Raw genomic sequence first — 22,290 nt, 5'->3', positions numbered from 1 at the left:
AAGTCCATGGGAAGGAGACTCCATACACTAGATTGCCTACACACGAATTTCCTGACTTCTTCTCAGAGCCTCACATCCAGATCCCACCCGTGACCAAGGCTCTGAGCCTAGGAAAGGACTGTGCGATTCACCTTCACTTGGAGGTGCTAGAGTATCCATATCCTCTTATTTACTCTAGTTTTCTTACCCCAGCCAGAGCCCACAGTGCTAGCAGGGAGGATAAAGGACCCTTTTCTGAATCCAACATCTGCCTAGAAGTCAAATACCTCAGGACTTGGTAGAGTTCCAAATACAGAACAAAAGAAGGAGGAAGTGGTGGTGGAGGAGAGGAAGGAGAAGGAAGAAAAAAGGAAGAGGAAAGAAAGGGAGAAGGGAAGGGAGGGTGGGAGGAAGGAGGGAGGGAGGGAGGGAAGGAAGGAAGGAAGGAAGGAAGGAAGGAAGGAAGGAAGGAAGGAAGGAAGGAAGGAAGGAAGGAAGGAAGATAAATGAGATATGAGTTGGATCTTCACTGCCACAATCTTACCATCAATGCTGCTGAGAAAGGCCGCTTCACAAATAACTTCTGAAGACCGCAGACCGTTGACTGGATGAACAAACACTGCCTCCTTTTGTGACCATGTCATTCAGTCAACGCTGTCACATCATATGCAAGCAATTCCAGTGACCTTTGCCCAACCATTCTTTTCTTTCAGATAATATTCTGCAGTTGTTTTTCTTAGCATTTTTTTGTATTGAAAAAAAAAAGCACACCACAAAAGTTTACAATCAAGTTTTTGTATTTGCTTTCAAGTTTCACTCCAGTTTACAGGTATTTTGGTCAATAAATCGGTGTATTTGCTTTGGCCCTTGCATAAGTAAACTCTGCTCTTTCTAGAGTTGAGTACAGCGCTGAAGTGAGACCAACAAATCCCTTCCTGATTCAGAGATTGGGCAATATTGCTGAGCACCGCCTCCCAACATCAATATTCTAGCCTCACTGCCAATCACTGTCTCACCCAAGCACATACTTCAAGGACTGAAACAGGAGGATTGGGAGTTTGAAGGCTGCCTATGCTACACGGGGGTGGGGGAAGGGTAGAGAAAGAGGGAAGGAGGGAGGGAGGGAAGAAAAGAGATAAGAAATTTCCAAGTTTTCCACCTACTACCAACCAAAGGGAACAGAATACTGATGAACCCTCAAAAATCACATGAACCACATACAACTGTTTTCCACCCCACCATGCAATACTTCCCCTTGAAGTGTAGTCTAAGGAAGCAGGGGTTTAGATTTCTAAAGGAGAATTAGAAGTAAGTCAATGAATGTAAGAACTAAAGACAAAACTAAAGGTGGAAATTTTAGGCCTAGGAGGTTTGCTGTTGGCCAGGTGGGAATGCTAAGTGAGGGCCTCAGGGATAGACGGGAGTCATCTTTCAATCTTTGCTGTTGCTGCTGCTGTTGTTAAAAAAAAAAAAAAATTACACTTGTTCTGAAGCAGGGCAACCCTACCCAGCATGCAACAGGGACCTGCCCCAACACAGGGTTGCTTCCAGGGACACCTCACTTCAAGCTCCAGAAACTGATAAAGTATTCAAGCCATCAGAACGCTGCAATGGAGGGAGGAAAATATGTGCGAAGCCTTCTAGCCTGAGATGCATCTTCCCCACAGGACTGGCCAAGGGGAGTGTGGGTGTGATGTGATACAGTGACAAAAGGGAGAAAGGATCAGTGAGTGACAATGGTCTCTAACCTTAGTATCCTGAGATTAATACAGTGAAACCTTTCAGAACAGTTTGTGGGATTACATATTCCGATTTTTGAATTTAAAAAGGAGGGGGGTATGTAAGGAAAAAATGGTTTAAATTTGTACTTCTCCCTCATTCAAAGAAACTGGAAGACTATAATCCAAAGCATCTAGAGTTCACCAGGACTTGACTTTTTGTGACTCTTTATGCTCCAACCTGGGCCAACAGACATTCATCCCCGTGTTTTCCCTATTGTTGCTATTCAAACCTTGTGTTCCTGGAGAAGGAAGAAGAAATCACATACATTTTAATGTATGTATAGGTGTGTATACCTAAAGGTATAGATATGTATATAGATACAATGCATGAATGAAATGATGAATAGCAGTGGGGATAGAGTCTGCAAACATCATAAGAAAATAAATTAATTAATCCCCCAGTTCTTCAGTGCACAGCATTCTACTCCAAGAGTTCTAAGCAGCCAGCTGAAGCAATGAGGTATAAAGGAGAGTATCCCTGGTGGACTCCTTCAGTGTCTTCATGCAGAACAAGGACATGAGAACGTATGTCAAACATTCTGCTCTGAGGTCAATATCTGGGAGGATCCCTCCTTTAGACATTGTGTCCTCGGTACAGCGGGAGATGAGGATCAGAGAACACTTCCAGGAACTTCCACACTGTACAGTCAGCCTGACAGAGATTCTGACGTAGTCAGGATCGTGTCAATCAGTGGACATCACCATAGAGTTCAAGGCAAAAGGAGCTAAGAGACCATCATCTTCTTCGTCGCCCTTTCTAGAGCCGTGTGAGATCTTCCAGGGCATTTATATTTCTGTCTCTTGCTGGAAGTCCCTCAGCTGGTTCAATGTTTTTCTCAAGTCCTGAGTTGCAATGTTCCCTTGCAAGGGAATAATCATTTCTTTTTAAATCTACAAAGAAACCAAGACAGTTTTAGTAGATGGCCTAGAACACATTGAATCATGTAGATAGATTGAACTTCAGGCTTAGTCAAAGTGTTCAGGGAATCTCTATTGCCCCAGGCCTTGGGCATACAGATTCCAAACACTCAACCCTATCTAAACTCAGGCCCCCTCCCATCCCAATAACAGCATGAAATTCTAACTACGGATGTTGTCACTGTGTAAGTCACTGGCCACCTCCTAGTGGGATGAGATGTGTCTGATAAAACTTAAATGAGGTCCAGCAAGACATGGGAACCTTAGGAATGATCAAAGGGATGAGTGAAAACAGTGACTTTTGATTCTAAGGTTTGGCTTTCTGCAAGAAAGCTGCCTGCAGCTTTGTGGCCACCTATAAAAGCTTCATCAACTAAAGATCACATCAGACATTCCTCAAGCCCTTCCTCTTTCATTTGAAAAGGACATTTAAAGAAAACAGTAAACAGGGTAACCTTTGCAGGGCAGGAATGGAGGGACTATAGGGAAAGGGGCATTAAATGGTGCGAACATCTTTGTGCTGTGATTCCTAAGTGAATTCTGGCATGCAGTTGTGGGATGACTCAAATATCCCCCAGCACCTGCCTTCCTTCCTTAGAGTTCTGATGTACATCAGCCCAGCCCAAACCCCTTTCTAGGTTCCTGATGACCAGCCCGGAGAACACAGTGTTGTACTCTTTCTTTGCCCATGCATTGTGAACTCACATCACGAGCAGTTATGAGAGTATAGCCTTCCTCTTCACTCCCTTGATTAGTTAGCTCAAGGACGGAAAGCTGTGGCAGATGGCTCTAAGGAACCAAGATTGCCATTCAGGGGTTGGCTGTGAGGATAATCTGTGTGAAGGACTGGCCTCAACCTCTGGTACCAAGAAGAAAAGCGCACAGTTTTGTTGTTGTTGTTTGTTTGTTTTACTTTTTGATGTTAAATGCTGGATTTTCTAGATAAAAAACTAACACGTGTGTATGTATATGTAATATATAATTAATCATGTAACCAACAAATATTGAACATATACATAAAATAAATCTTCACATCAACTTGGTGAGACAGGTACAATTATCTCTTTGCTTGCAGATGAAGAAGTTGAAAGCCCAAGCCTTACAGGCAGTAGAAAGCAAAACTGGGGTACATAAGCCATGCCTGCCTAGGTCTGGATTCCAGGGTCTTATGCATTGTCTTAATCTGCCTCTGCCTTAAAAATAAAGGGAATGAAAAAACTAAAAGGTTTTCTCATTCTGTTTTCCACAGCAAACATTTTTACTCTATTACCAATGATATAAAATGATAGTATTTCTTTATTTCCACTTCAATACTAATTTTTTAAAACTACAGTTTCAGACAGAGAGAGGAGAGGGGGAGAGAGAGACAGACAGGGAGAGAGAGAGAGAGAGAGAGAGAGAGAGAGAGAGAGAGAGAGAGAGAATCTAAATGAGCATTCTAGAAATTCTTGCAGTTTGTACATTTAAAAAATATTCAAAAATAAAGAAGATAAAAAGTTTGAGTGAGTAGGTCAGGCTGAGAGACTGTTAAAAGGAACAAACTTACTTTTAGCTAAAAGGAAAACAAAAACTGCACAAGGAGATTGCTCAGCAGATAAAGGTGCTTGCTGCCAAGCCTCATGACCAAAGTTCAAATCCCGGGACCCACATGGTGGAGGGAGAAAACAGACAACTGGCTTCCAGCCTACAGCCTACCATGGCATGCCTACATGTGCATACTTAACAACCAACTGGGCCCAAAGATTGGAAGCAATGAGTAATGGCGTGAGTCTCACTGGCCCCTGATTGATCAGATAAAGTCCTGGGCCTTCAAGAATAGAATCCGCCCTGTCCAGGCTACAGTGAGTCAGACTGGGCAGAGTGCAGTGCCTAAGGAGGATGATTCCTGAGCAGATTGCGGTTGGCAACTGTGGGATGATTCAGATAGTCATCAGCTCCTTCCTCCCTTACTTAGAGTCATGGTTTGCCTCAGCCCAGCTCCAACCCCTCCTCAGGTTCATGATTCCAGCCAGGAGAACACAGCATTGTGCATCCATCTCTTTGTCCATCTCCCATGCCTCACAGCAGGGGCAATTATGAGACTACAGCTCCTCCTTGCTCCTTTGCCTTCCCCTTCTGCACAGTCATCTGCTACTGTGGGATGGTACACGCTATTCTCACCAATGGAGGAAACTAGGGGCCTGATCCTAATGCCTTTTTTTTTTAACTAAGTCTTGCTCACAAAAACCTCCCTCCCTCAATTCCAACAGAATCAGAAATTGCCTGTTTTGTTGTAGCTCTCTCTAGGTCCACCCCAGGTTACAAGGGAGGACGCTCTTCTATTGACTTCCAGGTTGGGGTATGATTTTTTGTCAAAGATATGGGTCCTAACTGTGCTGCCCAAACTGACCAAGGTGTTCCTCCTGCCTCTGGAACATCTTAGGCTCTAGGTGTGGCCACAGTGCCCCACTCAGGACTGTACCCTTTGATAAGCAGGCAAAGCTGCTATCTTAAACTATATGAAATTCCAGTGTAAGGACACCCTGGCTATGACCCAGAAATCAAGAGCTAAGCAGGCTGCAGCAGATAGTAAGGCCCCTTTCTGAAAAGGCCAAATAGACCCCAAGCAGAGTCAGGATTCCTTGCTGAAAAGCAAAAGTCTTCAGCCATTTGCTTCATACTGAGGATTCTGGATTTGTGCCTAATGTACTAGACTCGGAGAAAATAAACCATATTTCTAAGTTGGATGGCTCTGGGATGTTTTTGATTTTTGTTTGGTTTTGTTTGGTTTATTTTTCGAGACAGCATTCCTCTGTGTAGCCCTGTGTGTCCACTCACTTTGTAGACCAGGTGGCCTTGAACTCACAGAGATCCACCTGCCTCTGCCTTCCTGGGTGCTGGGATTAAAGGCATGTACAACCACTGCCCAGTTAATGGTTCTGTTTTTTAAATGTTGCTTAAAGAGGCAAGACTGTTGTTTATGATGGCAGGACTTGGGACTAGTGAGATATCTAAGCTAGTTAAAAGAGGCTCCCCACAAGCCTGGTGACCAGATTTTGAACCTCAGAATTCACACATGGGAAGGAGGGAACCACATCCCCTCAAGTTGTCTGCTGACTTTTGTGCAAGCACAGTGGTGTTGAAGTGTGGGCCCGCGCGTGCGCACACACACACACACACACACACACACACACACACACATTGCAGTGAAAATTTAAGGTGACAGGTGTGAGGGCTGAGACCTCAGCTCAGCAGTGGAGTGCTGGCCTATCGTGACAGGGTCCAGGATTCCAAGCCCACTGCTATAAAACAAACAAACAAATGAGCTAACCAAGGGGCAGTTGTTAGAGAACAAAGTAGTGCTTTAACTGACAGCCTTTCTTTCCCTCTGGGCCACACCCTCTCCTGTACCCAATGAGCACACTGGAACAGAATAAAAATGCTGCGCGCGTGCGGTCTGGGAGCAAACAGGACCTTGGAAGGGCGGAGCGGGGGCCCTGCATCCCGCTTCACTCCTTTTAAGTAGGTGGAACTTTTTCCGTGAAGCGACTGTGACAAGCTCTGAGCCCAGGGTTGTTTTATCACATTTTGGCAGAACCTCAAGCAAAACCCTGTCCTTTAAATCCCTCCGGGGACTTGAAATTTTTCAGTCTTGAAAGTCAGGCTTGTGAACGGCTGCGCATGAAATAAAAATGTGGTGAAGATTTTCTCGCGTTCCCGGGTTATAATAACTGTTATTCCATGAGAGTTTCTCAGTCTCTGAGACTTACCCGGCAGCCTGAGCTTCTCACAGCAGGAGTTGCAGCGATGTTTTGCAATGAAGTTTCTAATTGCATCTTCCCCTAAATTGGCCGGTCCAAACACCATCCCTCTTGATCTAGAGGGAATATCAGAATATCAATTAGATCACAGCTGAGGAAACGGAGTCCAACTAGGATTCTCTGAGATTGCGAACAGTATCCCGTAGTAACCTAGTCACTTAAAGGAGCCAACCAGGAACAGAGCACTTTGGGGAAGTAACAATGTTAGGTTTGCACATTTAAAATTCAAATGCACTTAAATCTTTGTACCCAACTCCAAGACCTACTGTGAAACTCATTCCAACACTGATCTGATAGAAGAGTGAAGTTTCGATGTGCTACATTAAAACAAAATACAGCGAAACCCTTCTGAATACATATGGAGTGAGAGAACGACATTCATTACCATATGCGCTACCAAAACAACCCAAAGGTAAAGGCTGGGCTAACTTTGCTGAGGAGCGGAGCGCACCTTCTAAAAAGATGTACAAAGCCGCATACCCACATACTTTTCTGAATAAGACTCTCTCCAATCCCATCGCCTCACTAGCCACCAGAGCCAGTATTCCCTGGCTTTGAAAAGCCACTTTTGACTCTGCAAACTGTTTCACGGAAAGTAAAGACAACTATTAGACAAGACAAAACGCTTGTGGGAATAGACTGCAGACGCCCAGAGTAGGTAGTAGAATTAATCACATGAGCGCCGGGAGTCAGTGTCTCTGAGACACGTTTTGAACATTCTAATATAAAGATCCTCTGCAGATTCCAGATTGGCTGTTCACGCAACCATTATTCTGTAGATCTTGACCCTCTGCACAACGCAGGACAGAGCACACCAGGACCGCCTCCAAAGAAAGTGTATGAAAGCTAATATTTTATTTTAATGACATGCACAGTGGAAACAGCACAGTTTAAAATCTGAACTCAATTACCGCTCTTAAATACCACGTCTTAAGAAGAAGAAGGAAAAAAAAAAGCACAGCAGACTATCACAAAGGGAAACAATAAACTTTGCTTCTGAGGAATGCGGTTTTTCAAAAGGGACATGGTGTAAAAATGGACTTTTTTTCCATCTGAGGATTGAAGCATTTATCTCAATTTCCACTTCCTTTTGGCAGAAGAACAGTGGCTCTCTGAAGATGTGCCAAGCTCGGAATGAGGGCTGATGTCAATTTGATCTCAGATTGCCTCCCGCTCTGTGCTGGGTAGGTGGAGAAAACCTCTTGGGAAGACAGAGTGGAAAGACACTGGGGATTAACTTTCCTGGTCACTCAATCGCTCTCACAAAGCACAGCTCTGGGGGTATTTACCAGGCAGCATAAGCCGCCTCTTGTTAACTCTGCCTTCATTTCAGTCCAGCTGGAGAGACACTACTTCAGTCAGGTGAAACTGGAGGGGGCAAAAAAAAAAAAACAAACAGCAGAATCACTCGGTACACTCGGTATTTAGACCAGAATCCTCCGATCTGATAAAGTGAGAGATGAAGGCATTTGCTCAGTCATTAGCATGGAAGATTCCCTTTGGAGTCTCTCTGTGACCTCATTGGAAAATTTCACTTCTTTGCACCCCAAACTGGCCACTTCTGTCTTCCCAGCAAGGCATGAAGACATCCAACTAAGAAATAATATTTTCAAGTGATATCTGAAAGGTATTTGTCTCTGAGAGTTTCATGAAAATTAAAATGAAATCATCAAAAATCTCTGCAAAAAAAAAAAAGTTCTGTATCAGGGTCATGAGGATTCCCAGAGCAGAGTGAAAGAGATGCGGGGTCATTCCGTTAGCGTGGATGCCCCACAGCATGCTCCAAGCTTTGCAGTCTCCGATAACTAAGTTTTCAAGGAAAACGCAACTCGCTGTTTTCCAGATATTTTTTACAACACAGGAAAAGCAGGTGGTAGCGTGGTTCTACAGACGAGGAAACGCTAATTAGTGCCATCTATACATAGTCACCGAAGAACATCTCTCTCATCACCATTTCATACTTGTCAAACGCTCAGAGCCATCAGGCAGTGGGCTAACAAGACACCGTCCCAAACTACCGATAAATGAGGCTCGCTAGAGAGAGTCCGAGACAGCAGGAGCAGGCGTGAGACAGGACATTAGAATCAGTTCACAGAGCCATCGTCCCTTTTCATAACAACTATTCCCTTCCTTTGACTCTTTCACCTTACAAGGAAGTTGGAATTTGGAGTGAGCCTTAGTTTTCTCATCTGCGAAGTGGGGTTAAACTAACACATAGAGTGGTTGCGTGAGTGAACGCAATAGCTTAAATCTGTGCACCTCAGACTTGAATTCACATCAGTTCACCAGGAGACATTACGAAAGTTCAGATTTTGGCTCCTTAGGTACAGAGAAGCCCAGAGACCATGCATTCCTACCAATGTTCCCCCGATGGTGATGTTGACCTATAGTTCACACTTTGTTTAACAGATTTTACAGTCATGAGGGTCATTGATTAATTAGATACAGTTCTAATGAAACTAATCAGTTGAGAGAAAATAAAACAAAAGGTCACTGTGAAAAGCAAATGCACAGAATTGGGTGTTGCCACAATGAAACCACCCTACCTGGTTCAGGAGACACTGCCCTCAAGTTACATAAAACAAAGTTGCCATAATAATTTTACTGAAGTGCACTGAGGAACTTTAAAAAAAATTACAGGAGGGAGAGATGACTGGAATTGAAGGACATTTGGGGGACAATGTGGAAACCAGTGCAGTAGAAACTCCCTGAAATCTTCAAGATTGACCCTATCAAAGACTCCTAGTAATGGGGGATATGGACCCTGAACTGGCCATCATCAGCAACCAGGCAAGGTTTCTAAAAGCAGAACTGGGACCCCAACCCAGACACAAAACCTTCAATCTACAATCTGTCCATCCTCCAAGATGTGTTAGGGTAGTGGTGACACGGAACTTCTGGGGGTGACCAACCAATGACTGGTCCAACTTGAGGTCCACACCAAGAGAGGGAGTCCACACTGACACTACCTAGATGCCCAGGAACTGGAGTCTGAACAGCCCAGGAACTCAGGACGTAACCAAACAAGACTGGGAAATTTCCATAAAACGTTTACTAATGATATTCTGCTATACTCATAGATTGGTGGCTAGCCCAAATGTTCTCAGAGAGGTGTCATCCAGAAACGGATGGAAGCAGATGCAGATACCCACAGCCAAACACTAGGCAGAGTCATAGGAACCCCACATAACAGGGTGGGGTATGCAGGAGCCGGAGGGGCCAAGGACACTACGAGAACTCACCCACAGAATCAACTACACAGGGTTTGTAGGAGCTGACAGAGATTGAAACAACAATCACAGACCCTGCTACCCCTAACAGTGAGAGTGGGGGGCCTTTGACTCCCCACCCCCCATCTTGTGGCCCTTTTCCTCCTACTGAGTTGCCTCATCCAACCTTGATATGAATGAGGGTTTGTGCCTAGTTTTATTGTAATTCATTGTGCTGGGCTCAGTTGGTATTCCCTTTTTAAGAGAAATGGAGAAGGTGTGGATCTGGGGGAGAGGAAAGGTGTGGGGAGCACTGGGAAGAGTGGAGGGAGGGGAAACTGCAGTCAGGTTGTAATGTATGAGAAAAAAAGAAAAGAAAAAAATTACAGAGGCCAGGGCCCTATTCAGACATTGCAATAGAATGCCAAGCATGTTTTTTTTCTAATTCCCCCAGGTGACCTTAATAGAAATTGAAACCCGCTTTCTATAGAATGCAATTAAATACCTAACTGTCAAGTAGGATAATATAATCTTAGACTCTGAAAGGATGGAGTATTCAGGTCATATTAAGTGATATATGCCAAGGTCAAAATTTAATGAACAATAGACAGAGTACACATAAACTGAGTTCATTATATATGCAAAAAGTCTGAAAAATTGCAAAGAAAGTTCTCATATAAAAAAAAATTCCCAATACAAGCCCTTGAGCACACAAGACTGCTGAAGAAATAATATGCTTAGCTGAGAACATTTCAGCTCTGCTAAAATACTAAAAAATTAAAACAGTCCATTATACCCTCAAGTCCAACATGGAGGCTATAATCAAATAAATATCGTTGGAACTGGATGCTGCACAGGAGCCCTGTGGACCAGCTGTAGCTTCCTTAGCCCACCCAGGCCGATAATAGCTAATAGAATCTTAGTAAATGAGCATCTTCTCAGAGAAGCCTGCGGATGGGCCGTGCTCTCATTCAGTAAAGGTTATTCAGTGAGGGATGGTGCAGTAATACACTGATTATTTAATGAGAACCGGAAGAATAAAAAGCAAAACTTTTATATTTCACTATATCAGGAATTTCAATTTATTGAGTCCTAAATGTTTTCTATGACCTGGCAACCAAGTATGGACCCTTAGTTTGACTAAAAAGTAAAAACAAAAATGTCAACCCAGCATGGATATTATAATCTCAGCACTAAGAAGGCAGAGGCTCAAGGACCCAGAGCTCGAGCCCACCACAAGCTGTACAACCGTGAGATGTCATCACAATGAAGAAATGAATTCTTTAGGAAATAAAAGTGTCATTTGAGCCATGGTTCTCAAAGTGCCTGTGGCCCCGTGGCATCAACCTCTCCTGCAATGCATCAGAAGTGCCCATCATTTGGTCCTGCTGCAAAACAATTAGATCAGAAACTCTGGAGGCGAAACGCAGTAATCTAGTTCAGCAAGTTCTCCTGGTGACCATGATGGCAACTCACACGTAAGCATTGCTATTCTCCATGTTGATCACAACAGCCACTGCTGTCCTCTGGATTGACCAGTCACCAGCCCATCGGCACCATCACCTCTTTCCGTTCACACCTAAGAGCCTTAGTGCCAAAAACCACAAGATGTCCTTGAAATTCAAAAGATGGGTAGCCGACTCTATATAACTTGGCTCCAAATTAACTCAGAGCATCTGATGATGCCTTATATTTAAGCACTGTGGCTTGGAGTCCTCATCTACCTCTTCTCTGATTTGCCTGTGAAGAGACTGCCTAGGCTCAAGGCCACCATTCCACAGGGAAGACAACAAAGGAAGCTGCTTCTGCTACAGCACCTTTTTATGTCAAGCTAAACTTACATTTAGACCAGTAAGAAAACACAAGAGTCAGATTTGCAGCCAAAGTCTGGAAATTGTGCTGCCCCTTCCAATGCCCACTCACACTTACTAACCCATCTCTAGAATTAAACTTATTTCACCCTCATTCTTCCTCCGTATTCCTTACCTATTTAAAGTGTCTTAGAAAATCTTGTTTAAGTCTAAAAATGTTGTTTCATATCTCTGTGCAATAACTGTTGGAAAACTTCTCTGGGATCTAAAAGACACACATGTATTTAAAACTCCTCCAAGAAACTACAACAGACCTCTGCTCACAACACCCTATTCATTTCCACTGTCTTATTTTGGTTTTGGAAAAAAAAATTAAAAAGTACTAGGATCAGTAGTTAACAACAACACTGGGTAACTCTTCCAGCGGACTCAGGGTTCAATTTCCAGCACCTACAATGGCAGCTCGCAAATATCTATAACGCCAGTTCCAGGTGATCCAATGCCCTTCCCTGGTCTCTGTGGAACCAGGCACTTACATGAGGCATAAACATACATATGGGCAAAACACCCTTAGATGTAATAGTAAACCAAGTTTTTAAGTTATGAAAAAAGAACCATTGAACATTATATAATCTATGCAGATAACAAAACATTACATGATACTCCTTAATACATATAATCTTATATCTTTATACAACAATTAAAAATAATGTTACAAACTTGAAAAACTTGAAGTGCAATCTTCTAAATTATAACACATAAGTTAACTCACTGTTTGTCTTCAGGTTTTATAACAGACGGGTCTGTCAAGTTCTCTCCAACACCTCAAAAGAAGAAACGAAATTCGTTAAGCAAATGAGGTTTGATTTTTCTAAGAAACACAGAAAAATAATAACCAAATCCATTTCCTTATTTTGAAGGTTATATTGAAACCAGATACGGTGACTCACCCCTGCAAACCCAACACTAGGGAAGCTAAGGTGGGAGGATTGCCACCAGTTCAAGGTTAGTCTGAGCTATATAGTAAATTCTAGGCCAGCCTGATCTACAATGTGAGACCCTGTGTCATTCACTCCGTAGAAGGTAAGATTTAAAAGAATCATGATAATTAAATGTGCTATGAAAATTATTTAGGAAATGTAGGAAAATATACAGCATCTCCTACAACAGCCCCCTCTGAATTAATGAACATCTGGCTACAAATGGTGTCATAAGACTTGTTGATAGTGGCATCTCTCAGTAGACCTGTGTATCGGCATTTCATTTACCAGTTCTATACATTAAGACAGCTAACTTTATTTTCTCTAATTCTCATGAAAGGAAAATACTATCCTCATATCCTCAATTTACATCTCACCCTCATTTACATCAATAAGTACATTGATGTTCAAAGAGATTGAAGAACTTGCCAAAGATGGTGTATCCCTTAAGTGGCCATAACAGGATTAAAGCTGGGGCAATGCTTGTGTTCCTCCCACTAGTTCATGGTCTCCTTAGATGGCCTCCATCAGTGCTCAGCAAGGGCAAGGCCCTGGGAGGTTTTGCAAATACAGCTTCTAGGCATCAAAGAGACCCATCAAATGCTCTGTCTATATATACAGCGCTTATAAACAGCAGAATAAAACGGCACCAAATTCTTGATCTGAGAGCTGGCTCCACCTGTGTGTTCAGTTGAGAAAATTCTTTGAGGTGGGTGCTTACGCTCTGTTCGCTTTTTAGAATGTATCTTCAATAAAATTTAGTTTTGAAAAGAAAAGAGCAGAGCCTGCAAAGATAATAGAGGCACAACCTAAGACTGAACTTAATCAGAACTGGGCTTGATACCCAGAGCAAAGCTCTGTGATGAATTCAGGCAGTGAGGAGGCTAGCGTCTAACAGTGATGACAGCTCAGAGAAGCCAGTTAGACAGTGATGAGCCACCTAGGCATCCCCAACAACTTCTGAGATCCTTCCCTAACTGGGCCTCTTTTTCTCTGCTTGAAAAACACTGACTTTGTAAGGTGAGGAATCAAAAGTTATATGAACTTTAGAATATTGTTATCTACTACTACTTGTTGGGAAAAGTTCATGTTTTGTTGAAGTAAAAGGGGAAAAATCTCAAGGGATGCCACCCCTAGATAAAGAACTACAGAAAACTAAGGACTGCTGGGAGAGAGAGAGAGAGAGAGAGAGAGAGAGAGAGAGAGAGAGAGCGAGAGCATTAGACTTCTCCAGGGACGAGCCCTACGTCAGTTAACTAATACCAAGTGGTCATCCCTGAAATCACATGCATACATGCAAAACTAAAAGAACTCTGTAGATTATATTTACATGCTTATGCATTGTATTTATATGTATTATATAATATATGTTTTATATATATATATATATAATCAAGAGGGAATTGGGGGAGGTACATGGGAAGGATTGGAGGGAGGGATCACAGGAGAGGTTGGAGGAAGGAAAAGAAAAAGGAAATTATGCAATTATATTCTAATTAAAATTTAAAAACTTATTTTAAAAATAAATTATTATTTTTTAAAAAAGACAAAGGCCATGTTTTCTAAGCAGTATCTCTTAAAGATTTCTGTTGTGACCTCTCTCTTGGAATAGTAACCTTTTCAGAGGAACCAGAAATCCTTATAAAGTTTTCTGCTAAGAAGCTGATTTCCTCAGGAAAACAACATTTTAGCATGTATGATTTAAATATGTAACAAAGGAAATCTATGATCCATCCTGAAAAGGTTTTAGCAAAACATTTCAACTACTGTATTACAATACATAGTGTGTTTGTTTAATAGTACATTCAATAACAGGATCTACCCCATCTGTTTTCTACAAGCTTATCTAACAAATGGTAATTGCAAACTGTGTCTTGAAATCCGCCTGCATTGCAAGGTGCCGTGTTAATATCTGCAGCTCCTCTTACTGATAGTCACAGATGATGATGTCACTGTGGGTTTGTGGTCTGGCTAATAATGGGAGATGGTGAAGTCCAGTTATGGGTTAGTGGCAATAAGGTGTAACTTGGTTTCTCATCAAAGTTTCCAAACCGCTAGACTGGCACGTTTTCATGCTGATTTTGAAGAGGGCAAGAAAACCTTGGGCTGAACCACAAACACAAGGCAAGTGTGAAAAGCAGACCTTGCCGAGCCCTCACATTTTCAAAGCCATGGGAAGGAGCTCTTTGTACTTTTCTAGTCACATAGACAAGAGGGACAGCTTCTCTACAGTCATGAAGGGAACAAACAGAATACCAGGCAGAAGTGTACCCCAGCGCTGCAGGTAGACAGGCTGACGGCTGCAGTCTTCACCATTTTAATTAAGCATGGGTTGAACTTTAAGCCTGGAGCTTACAGCAATGACTAAAGTTTTAAGCCCATGTCTAAGTACAGTGCAAATTTAAGCCAGGACTACATATAGTAGCTGAAGAAGCACTATTAGGTGGGGGGTTGGGGGGAGAAATGTGTTTACAGAGTTAATTTTTTTTTTTTTTTGTCTAAATCTTATTACAGAATCTCTGTGGCTTGTTAGACACACAGAAAGACAGAGGTTCCACTCCAAATTCTGCCATGTTCTAGCTGGAAGGCTTCAGTACCCTGTTTAATCTCCCTGAATCCCACTTTTGTCATCTGCGAGTATAGCATCCTGGTCTTATCAGAGAGGGCTAGGGGAGAATTCAATGAGCTGCGTCTAACCCATAAGAAGCTTCCAATGTCAGCTGTTACTCCATTTTCTGTATTCTATCTAGAAGATCCCATACCAGCAGTAAAGCCATGGTTTTCTCTCATTCCCCAAAAGTATGTTTCCTAGTACTAAAGAACACCTTAAAAGAGAGGGTTAAAGAGTATACACAAACACTTTTTTATATGTTAAAGCACACCTCTATGTTTTATATGATAATACTTAGCTTACTTATTTTGAGGTGTTCTAATGGAAGAAGGGCTTTATGACCCATGAACAAGGAGAGAAGTCCCCAAAGACCAACCATTCAATGCCCTCCACATCACTTTGCCAGGCTGAGTCACTAGGCTCTTCTAGCCACACAAGAGCACCCAACCCAAGACAACTGGGCTCAGACTCTCCTGATATCTACAAAATATAGAACAAGTAAGCTGGTTGGATATCTAAACATCCTGATGATCTCTTTCCTAGTGTCGTTATGAATAAATACCCATACCTAGAGAAAGCCCAGAAACATCCATGGAACTTCATTCAACTTGGCATCACCAATGACCTCCAATTCCCAAATCTATGAAAACAGGTCACCTCTGTGTAGTGACATCATTCATGGTGATGTGGGTGCTAACTTTTTCAAGAAATTGCTTTATTGAACCAAAAATTAGGACTGTATTTCCAAAAGTCCACTGAAAGATAGAATAAAAAAAAAACTAAACATTGCTCTAATTTGGAATACAGCTGTTTTTAATTTCCGTTGCTGGGAATTAACTGTTGGACTTTAAATGCAGTGACGATGATTCAAGCCTTCCCATGTAAGATTTTGAAGTGGAAAAAGACCAGAAAACTTCATTAGACTTATAAATAATGGGGAATTGGTCACGCCTCTCCTCAGAGCTCAGCTTCCTAGAATGCTATGGCTGTTTCCGGGTTTCATTCTTTTCGGAAAAATGAAATAAGAAAAAGGGAAACAGAAAAAGACCAACTGCCCAAGTATTTCTTCATCCTTCTTCCTCTCAAAGCAGCAATGAGTAGGGTCTGAAATGGAGAGGGGGGTCTCCTGGTGGTACCCCGGGGTCAAACAGTTAAGGATAGCTTCCCCATACCTAAAGCTTAAATTCCACTTCAAAGAGCCATTCAAGGGTTACTACTAACTGGCAACAGCAGGTAACATTTATCAAGGGCTTGATACATGTGGAGAACTTGCCTCAGTTGACCTCTTTAGGAATTTAATAACCAACTGACTTAAAGGCAGGATACTCTTTTTCCCCTTTACAGCTAAGGGAGGTGGGACTCAAGGTGGCTGCTCCTCAAGACATATAAGTAATTCACAGTGGGGCCTGGCAGAATGTCTCATCTTTCCAGACACTAGAAATACTAGTAAATGAAGGGCATTAGAATAGTAAGCCAAAAAATCTTAAAAACACAATTTTCCTCTCCAACCTTGTTCAGCGTTAACTAGCAACAGCTTAAAACTTTATAATTATTGGTATGGACTCATGTTTTTCCACGAATTCAGACCAACAATTATCTAGCTCTCTGATAAGTTTCATGCATTTCATAACACCTAGCCTGTGGTTCTGTGATGTCCACTCAGGCCTTCTTTGAAGGTCGATGTTTTGACATAGTTGACTTGCAGGGACTATTTCAGCAATTCACATAATTACCCAGGAAAAGAATAAAGTTAATTCCCTTTTCCCTCCAAGACTATAATCGCAACATTTGTTCTGTTTAATGTCACTCTGGATTACTAAGAAACATAAAAATCCCCAAACATAAACATCATTAAACAAAACCCTATTCAAGTGAAATACAAAACACACTGAAGAGTTGTCATTAATTCCTTAAAGTTTTTCTTTGGTTGTTTGTTGTTATTGTTTCTGTTTTTGCTTTTTAAACAACTCCACCCAAAATTCAAAGCAAAAACACAAACAGTGGAGCACAGATGAAAACAATCAATGTCTCTCCAGCCAGAAGTACAAAACAGATGCCGTTGGCACCCCCACTCCCGGCCGATTTTCATCAAGTGCTTGCTGGTATAAAAAGCTGGATTCTTTTTCACATTAATTCAGTTTATATTCCTTCCTGAAAAATTGTTTTTGAGTTTTAGAAATATAACCCAGCCTTGAGAACACCAGGAATATCAAAAGACAGATGTGCTTAGTAATACGTGCAATGCTTTAAGTGTGGATGGATCACTGAGCATGTGACACAGACTTCCAAGTGACTGCAATAGTCCTGGACGTTGCCCCTGATGCCCTAGGAGTGTCAAGTTCAGCATTCCCCAGCCTCAAACCTGGTTTTGCTAAGAACTAGAAAGGAAAATCAGAAAGGAAAAAAAAAAAGAAAGTTCATGTTGTTTAAATATACCCGAAGATGGTCATTTCCTCTCAGAATGACACTCTTACAGAAATCCTGTGGCTTAGAGAGGAGAAAAGGATATGTAGGAAGACACCAGCTGAAGTCCACATCCCACTTCTCCTTGAAAACCTGTGCAACCTGAGGCAAGTTATTTAAACCTTCTGGTCCTAAATTCCCAGTGATATATACTTCAGTGTGCTGCTCCTGGGGTTAAATGAGGTAACTTGTATGACGTGTCTGGGCCAGATCCCTTATTTCATGAGCCCAAGAACTGAACTTTGGCCAGAACTCATATTCTGTGCCCTCCTCCTGAGGAAAACCTCCTGGAGACACACTGAGTATGCTGTGGGATTAGACATCTCTCTGGCAGGAGGAGGTGCTGACTATGGGCGATACTCTGATCAAAGGCTTCATTAAACAAGAGTATGCTCCCACCCTGTCTTGGAGCCAAGGACTTCCCTGAACTAAATTGTCATATCAAGGAATACATCAAACATAACGAACTAAATTATAAATTGGCAAGGCAGTAAACTAAAAAAATGAAAATTATCGAGAATTGAAGCTTTCCCATTTATGTAGATATACAGTTGATGTTTCTGGTAAGCAGAAGACAAGGCAAAGTGATAACACTAAAACAAATGATACAAAAATCATTCCCCATCTACTTAAATCTTTAAGATGGAAATAGTTAACCCTCTGCCTATATTTCCCCCCTCTGGCTACGTAGAATACAGCAGAGTGGGTACTCACGCTCATTATCACACAATGTCTCTGAACTGAATGCCTGTATCTCTCTACTAAGCTGGGTACAACAGCTCCACATGCCCACCCTATTTCTTGTGAGATGTCTAGGAACTCTGCCTCCTGCATCGTCAATTAGTTACCTTGCAAATCTAAAACCAGCAGCTCTCCCCGGGTATACTCATATGTCCAGTGAGAGAAAGCCAACATCAGCTCTTCGAGGGTGTTGGTGGGGGCAATTTCGTCACCATTGTTGTTATTGTATTTCCGGAACTCCCCTGTCATGAACTTCTCAATGGTTAACCATTGGTTGGCTGAATGGCAGTAGATCAAGAAAACCTCGAGAAACCTGTGAGGAAAAAAGAATCCAATGATCCCCTCCTACCAGAAAGGAAGCGTAGCAGTTACCCTTCAGAACACTCAACCACAAATGTCATTTGACCTTGGCCTTTCTGTGGACAGAGGAAACATTACAACTGGGAGGTTTGTTCCCAAGCTTGCTCGCCTCCCTTTTCTTTGAGAAAAGTTGCCAACTTTTTTTCTGAGTACCAGATCCAACTTTTCATGCTGGGCTCTATAAAATTTCTTGTAAAATAGAGGAAAAGGTTTTATTCTAATTTCTCAGCACGAAATTATGATCTGCCTTGATACGTGAATATAAGCATATTAAGACACCCAAGGGAAAATAAGGAGGGTTCGTGATTGCAAGCTTGCTAATTGGTTTAGGATGCTAAGCTTTAAATAGACATGTTTTGGGGCCATAATACCCCTAGATATTAGCAACTACATCCAGCATCTGCCTGTCTCACCTATCTGAAATGTTTGTCGTCGATCTGTCTGAACTTCATTTTCACTCACGTAAGTTCTGGAACTGAAACCCAGGTATGTCTGGAACATTTAATTATCTTTATACCAGTCTGTATAACTATGAAAGGAAGAACCCTGAAAAGGGTCATGGAGAACATTCCCTTGAGACATGGGCTGAGAAGAGGTTAAATGGAATTCTTCTTATAATGAAGAACCACAGGGGCAGGTTTACCCACCTCGGTGTATAGGGAATAGTTTGTGGTTTGACTTGGTTGAAGGTATAGATGAGTTTTTGGGCAGCTCTTTGCTGTTGAATCTCCTAAAAAAAAAAAAAAAGAAAAAAGAAAGAAAAAAAAGAAGAATTGATTAAAGCATATATATATGTTATATTTATATACAATATAATAAATATATTTATATATATTTATCAAATATGTGGTGGGGGTGTTTAGGGACAAACTTCCTGATAGGTTATCTAAATCACAAGCAGTCAACCCTAAACACATATGTGTAAGAGCAACATCAAATGAACTCAGTAGTGTGTGTGTGTGTGTGTGTGTGTGTGTGTGTGTGTGTGTGTGTGAGAGAGAGAGAGAGAGAGAGAGAGAGAGAGAGAGAGAGAGAGAGATCAATATCAATTATCCATAATAATCATAGGAAAAGAGGTAAAGAATTTGGGAGAGAATGGGGAGACAAAGGAGGTGTTGGAGAAGAAGAAAGAGGTGAAAATGTTGTAATGAAATTCTCAAAAAAAAATGGTTTACTCACTTACTCTACTTATTAAAGATCAAACAGATCTCAACTGCCCAACGTTTAACATTATTTAACTTCTAGTACTCTATACCTCAAAAGCAAATGTCCTACAGAACAAAAATAATAAAACACCGCCACCACCTATAAAACCTAACAACCTCCCTTTGGTTAAAGAAAACCCATCTTAGGTGAGGATGTAGCCAGACTTCTACACTTCTATTTTGTCCATCTGGGCTCTGGGTCTCTCAACTTCAGACCTACCCTCAGGCAAAGATGAAGCACAGTGCTCTCCTGAAAGATTTTATACCACGTCTGTACAACCTCCGGGAGAAAGGACTTCACAATGAAAACCTGCCCGGGCTTGAGAACTTCATCCTCAGACCACGTGCTGATGACTCGCATGGCTTTGCGGAGGCCCCCATCCATTTCCTCTTGGGACAGCACCTGGATCATGGCAGCTCTCCCATGCTGGGACCAAGAGGACATGCTCTTATCGAGAGTCAGAGGGGAACTCTCTTCAAGCCTGTAGATGGTCACCTCTTCTCCTGCTGCAGTAAGAAGGGATAGCCAGTTTAATAAAACAGCAGGTCTGGGGTGTGACTGGTGCCCTGAAGATCAACTCAGGAGCAGTTCAATTGTCGCTGTGATCAGAGGATGCAACTAGCAGGAGCCAAAAAAAGGTCAGGGTACAAATGGATCTGACTTGTCATCTGATGACGGTGGGGAGGGAGAGGAAGAACAATGCCTCAAATAGCATATAAAAAATAAGTTGTGCTTATTATAAACTAATTAGACAAAAACAATATTAGAACAGCATTGATATGTTGCCACTGTTATACTTTTCTTTTTTTGGGGGGGGGAGGGCGGGGGGCAGGTTCAAGGCAGGGTTTCTCTGTAGCTTTGGAGCCTGTCCCGCAACTAGCTCTTGTAGGCCAGGCTGGCCTCGAACTCAGAGATCCGCAGGCATCTGCCTCCCAAGTGCTGGGATTAAAGGCATGTGCCACCACCTTTCAGCCACTGTTAGACTTTTTATTGGAGACATGGTTTGCTTAATAACTAAGACTGACCTAGCAATCATTACATACCCCAGACTAGCTCCAAATTTCTGATCCTCCTGCCTTAGCCTCCTGAGTGATGAGATTATAGGCACATGCTATGACACCTGCTCAAGACAAATCTATCTCTAGAGACAGTTTAACCTGGAGTTGGTCATTTTTATAAGGAGCAACCACTTTTATTACTGCCCTCCATACAATATTAAATACGCTGTGGACTCTTTGTGAGCTATATATGTATCTTTGCTTTATACATGAAGGACATGATGGATTTTGTTTTCTGGGAGTGGTTTTGCTTGTTGCGCTTGCTCCATGAAGTGCAATTTGACCTCACTAATAATGCAGGGTTTTACCCAGTGGGAATCACTCAGTACTAAGGTCTGAGTCTCTACTACTTTCTTTTGCACTCATTAGCAAATTACTGAAACTCTCTCTTGGTAAAAGGGAAAGATAACATTTGTTTCAGTGGTCTGCAGTACAGATCACCTATGTTATCAGGGTTGCAGCAAACTAGGATCTCAGAAACAGACTCAACCCCACTCCAAAAGACTTTAGACACAACACACTGCTCAAGTGCAACACAGCACCCACTCTGAGCTTAGAGAGCAAGAAGGGGTCATTGCCAGACTTGGACTTCACCTATACAGTGTTATAGCTGCATGAGAGGAGTAACGAGCCCCACAGAGTTTCCCTCAAAGTTGTAACACATTGTTTTCTTACACTTTGCTTCAAATATCCATTTGTTGTTGTTGCTGCTGCTCTGTTTGTTTGCTCTCTGTGAACATTGTATTGAGTTACCAGAAGGGAAGCCATCTATCCCCTCATCCTTCTTCCTAATGCCTTATCAATAAGCGTATCTGAAGAACATGTGGTATATTCTCAAATGTTTACTCTTGATGCCCAAGTGAATGCCACTGAGGAGCTCTCTGGAGTCCTAATTCCTGGAGGCTTTAGAGAAGAGCTATTGATTTGCAAAATGAGCCCTGGAGCCAAGGGGAAGAAGGAGGCCTCTGCATAAGCAATCAGAAGCCAACCTGGGCTCTCCCCATTGGAACAGTGTGAGGAGAATGAAGATGGCAGGCAGCGTAGGCACCTTTGTTCTTCTGTCAATTGCTCATGCTTTATCCTGCGAGGCAGAAAAACACCCATACCCTTGGTTTTTCTTTACCGCTCCAGCTTTTAAAAAACTACATTTGCAGTTCGAAGAAAGAGCAATCCATGTTCATGCAACAAACCAAACAGCTGTAAGACAACAAAGGGCTTCTCTTCCCAGGCCTGTCAGCTTTCTGCACACTGCTATGCAGCGCTTTCTTCTCCGTCCATTATACAAGGTTGGTTTGCTCTTTTCTACCCTGTGTGTGTCCAGCCTAGAATCACTGACTGCCAGCTGCGGCAGCACACTGCTTTCCCAACTGCTG

At 42.2% G+C, this 22,290-nt stretch overlaps 1 protein-coding gene across 1 annotated transcript in view; it reads right to left on the bottom strand.

The window, feature by feature from the left end:
* Window positions 1-789: 789 nt before the first annotated feature.
* Trpm6 (transient receptor potential cation channel subfamily M member 6) overlaps window positions 790-22,290 on the bottom strand; it is a 114,763-nt gene continuing 93,262 nt past the window's right edge. The window contains exons 35-40 of the mRNA XM_075975251.1: window positions 20,079-20,365; window positions 19,301-19,383; window positions 18,401-18,606; window positions 12,271-12,322; window positions 6,428-6,534; window positions 790-2,651 (exon numbers count right to left, since the gene is read on the bottom strand). Coding sequence (XP_075831366.1) covers window positions 2,518-2,651; window positions 6,428-6,534; window positions 12,271-12,322; window positions 18,401-18,606; window positions 19,301-19,383; window positions 20,079-20,365 — 869 coding nt within the window. The 3' untranslated portion in view covers window positions 790-2,517. The remainder of the gene's footprint in view (window positions 2,652-6,427; window positions 6,535-12,270; window positions 12,323-18,400; window positions 18,607-19,300; window positions 19,384-20,078; window positions 20,366-22,290) is intronic.

The sequence above is a fragment of the Microtus pennsylvanicus genome, chromosome 5 (assembly GCF_037038515.1).
Source record: "Microtus pennsylvanicus isolate mMicPen1 chromosome 5, mMicPen1.hap1, whole genome shotgun sequence".
In the NCBI taxonomy this organism is placed as follows: domain Eukaryota; kingdom Metazoa; phylum Chordata; class Mammalia; order Rodentia; family Cricetidae; genus Microtus; species Microtus pennsylvanicus.
Note: the sequence above shows the minus strand (reverse complement) of the source record. Positions and strands in the feature narration are given on the sequence as shown.